The 2,105-nt window shown below is 43.8% G+C and overlaps 1 protein-coding gene across 1 annotated transcript; it reads left to right on the top strand.

Annotated features, from left to right (window-relative positions):
- The first annotated feature begins 315 nt into the window (after positions 1-315).
- Positions 316-1,236, top strand: LOC103894141 (probable G-protein coupled receptor 141). Its single transcript, XM_009273465.1, has one exon. The coding sequence runs from the start codon at positions 316-318 to the stop codon at positions 1,234-1,236; it is 921 nt and encodes a 306-aa protein (XP_009271740.1).
- The last annotated feature ends 869 nt before the right edge of the window (positions 1,237-2,105 follow it).

Here is a 2,105-nt window from a genome sequence, read left to right as displayed (position 1 = left end):
CACAGAGAGCTCAAAACCACCACAATCATGTCATTTCTCTAAGGATCTCTTCTTCCCACATATTACTAACTCATGCTTGTTTTTAAGGGTATGGCTAGCAATGTCTTAAGGACTAAGGCAGCTTCTCCGCCCAACCTTCTCAGCCATTTTTCTCTAGGCTGGAAGATGTTTGGATAAAACTACTGGTTACAGCTTGTGAGATTCCAGGATTATCCCTTGAGCAAGATCCAGGTGGAAAGCTCTGCTGGCTTTTCAGGTGGGCCCTCTCATTCCTACATTATCTTAAGTCTTTCTATATTCTTTCATTTCTAGAACATGTACAAGGAAGACTTCAGGAACAGCAGTGACTCCTCTGCCTTCACTCACACCAACACCATGAGTGCAATACTGATTACTGCCTACTCAGTTGCCTTTGCTGGAGGTGGGATTGGGTCCATCACAATGTCGTTTGTGCTGGTCAAGATGAACACTCTGTCCGTGACCACTACAGCCATCATTAATCTGGTCGTTGTGCACAGCCTCCTCCTCTTCACAGTGCCCTTCCGCCTGCACTACTATGTCAACAAGAAGTGGGTATTCAAGATGCCATTTTGCAAAATGGTGAGTGCAATGGTGCACATCCACATGTACCTGACCTTCCTATTCTACGTGATCACGCTGGTGATCCGGTGGCTCATCTTCTTTCAATGGAAGGACAAAGTGGAGTTTTACAGGAAGCTGCACGCCATTGCAGCAAGCGCTGCCGTGTGGGTCTTCGTCATGGTCTTTGTGGTGCCAGTCTTGTTCTTTGAGTATGGACGCTCAGGCTCATACAATGATACAACATGCTTTAAGTTCCACAAAGAACTACAGCAGGAGAGTGTGAAAGCCCTGAACTACGCCATAATTGTAGTTGTCGCCTGCATTACTTGTGTCCTTTTGGGCCTGCAGATTTTCATCCTGGTAAAAGTGGCAAGAAAACTTTCCACCTCCCTCTGGTCACACCAAGAGTTCTGGGCCCAGGTGAAAAACTTGATTTTCATCTGCGTCATCATAATTTGCTTCCTTCCCTATCACCTCTTTAGGGCCTACTACATACAGCATGTGAGTGATTTGCACCAGTTAGAAAGCTACAATGAAGTTTTTTTGAGTCTGACTGCCCTCAGCTGTCTGGACCTGCTGTCGTTCATGCTGAGCGGAAGCCGCCTCTTCAAGCAAAACGTGGGCATGCTCCGCAGCAGGTTGTCTTGCTGCTAGTGTCAACCTCCTGCAGCATGCGTGGACCTGGACCTGGCAGAGCACAGTGCTGGACAAGTATGGCAAACCCCCTCCTCAGCAAGTCAGGGTGGGCCCTGGAAACAGCGCAACATACTCACGTAGGGCTCTGCACACCTGCTCCCCAAAATAACGGGGCGAACCGCCTCCGGTGTCTCAGCTGGTAAGCTGGAAGGTTACCTCTGGGATTTCCTCATGGTGCTACCTAGTGAGTTGCAGATGCACCTGGAGGAGAGGGAGGAAAGGGCATGGGCTCTTCTGTCTTACTGTTTTTTACATCAAGGTTTATGAAGTCAAAGGCACTAGGAGGAGACTCAAGAGAATTTGCAGAGTATGTAGAAAAGCAGTTTTTTTATGGACTAAGGTACAGATTTTTGAAATTTAAAGATCTATATAGTTTTCCACATACGTTTCTTATTTATTCCCCACAAGCTCTCATAAAATATCAGGGAAGCTATTGTTCCTCCTGAGTAGGTCTGTTCCTTCACTGTAAAGACAAGTATAACTTTCTAAATGAATTGAACAATTAAACTAACTCTTTAAAAACAAACTAGCAATAGATATTTATTTCTTAAAAGATTTTGTCAAAGTGACCTTTTGGAGATGGTACCACTGCAGCAGAAAAGAGTTTTGTGCTCTTTCACACATTATGAAAATGTCTCCAACAACAAAAATGACACATTGTTACTGAAATGAAGATTGTCATTTCAAACAAAAGCCTGTATTTTTATTTACAGAATTGTTCAATTTAAAAAAAAAGTTAACAGTGAGGATCTTTTTATTTAGATCATTCAGACAGCAGTTGTCTACTCTTAAAAAGTCAAATATTTTAGGTCTCCAAGGTAACAATG

This window comes from Aptenodytes forsteri, unplaced genomic scaffold (genome assembly GCF_000699145.1).
Source record: "Aptenodytes forsteri isolate BGI_AS27 unplaced genomic scaffold, ASM69914v1 Scaffold270, whole genome shotgun sequence".
NCBI classification, from domain to species: domain Eukaryota; kingdom Metazoa; phylum Chordata; class Aves; order Sphenisciformes; family Spheniscidae; genus Aptenodytes; species Aptenodytes forsteri.
Note: the sequence above shows the minus strand (reverse complement) of the source record. Positions and strands in the feature narration are given on the sequence as shown.

Coding starts and splice junctions, on each gene's coding strand:
- LOC103894141 (XM_009273465.1), top strand. CDS start 316: ATGTACAAGGAAGACTTCAGGAACAGCAGTGACTCCTCTGCCTTCACT.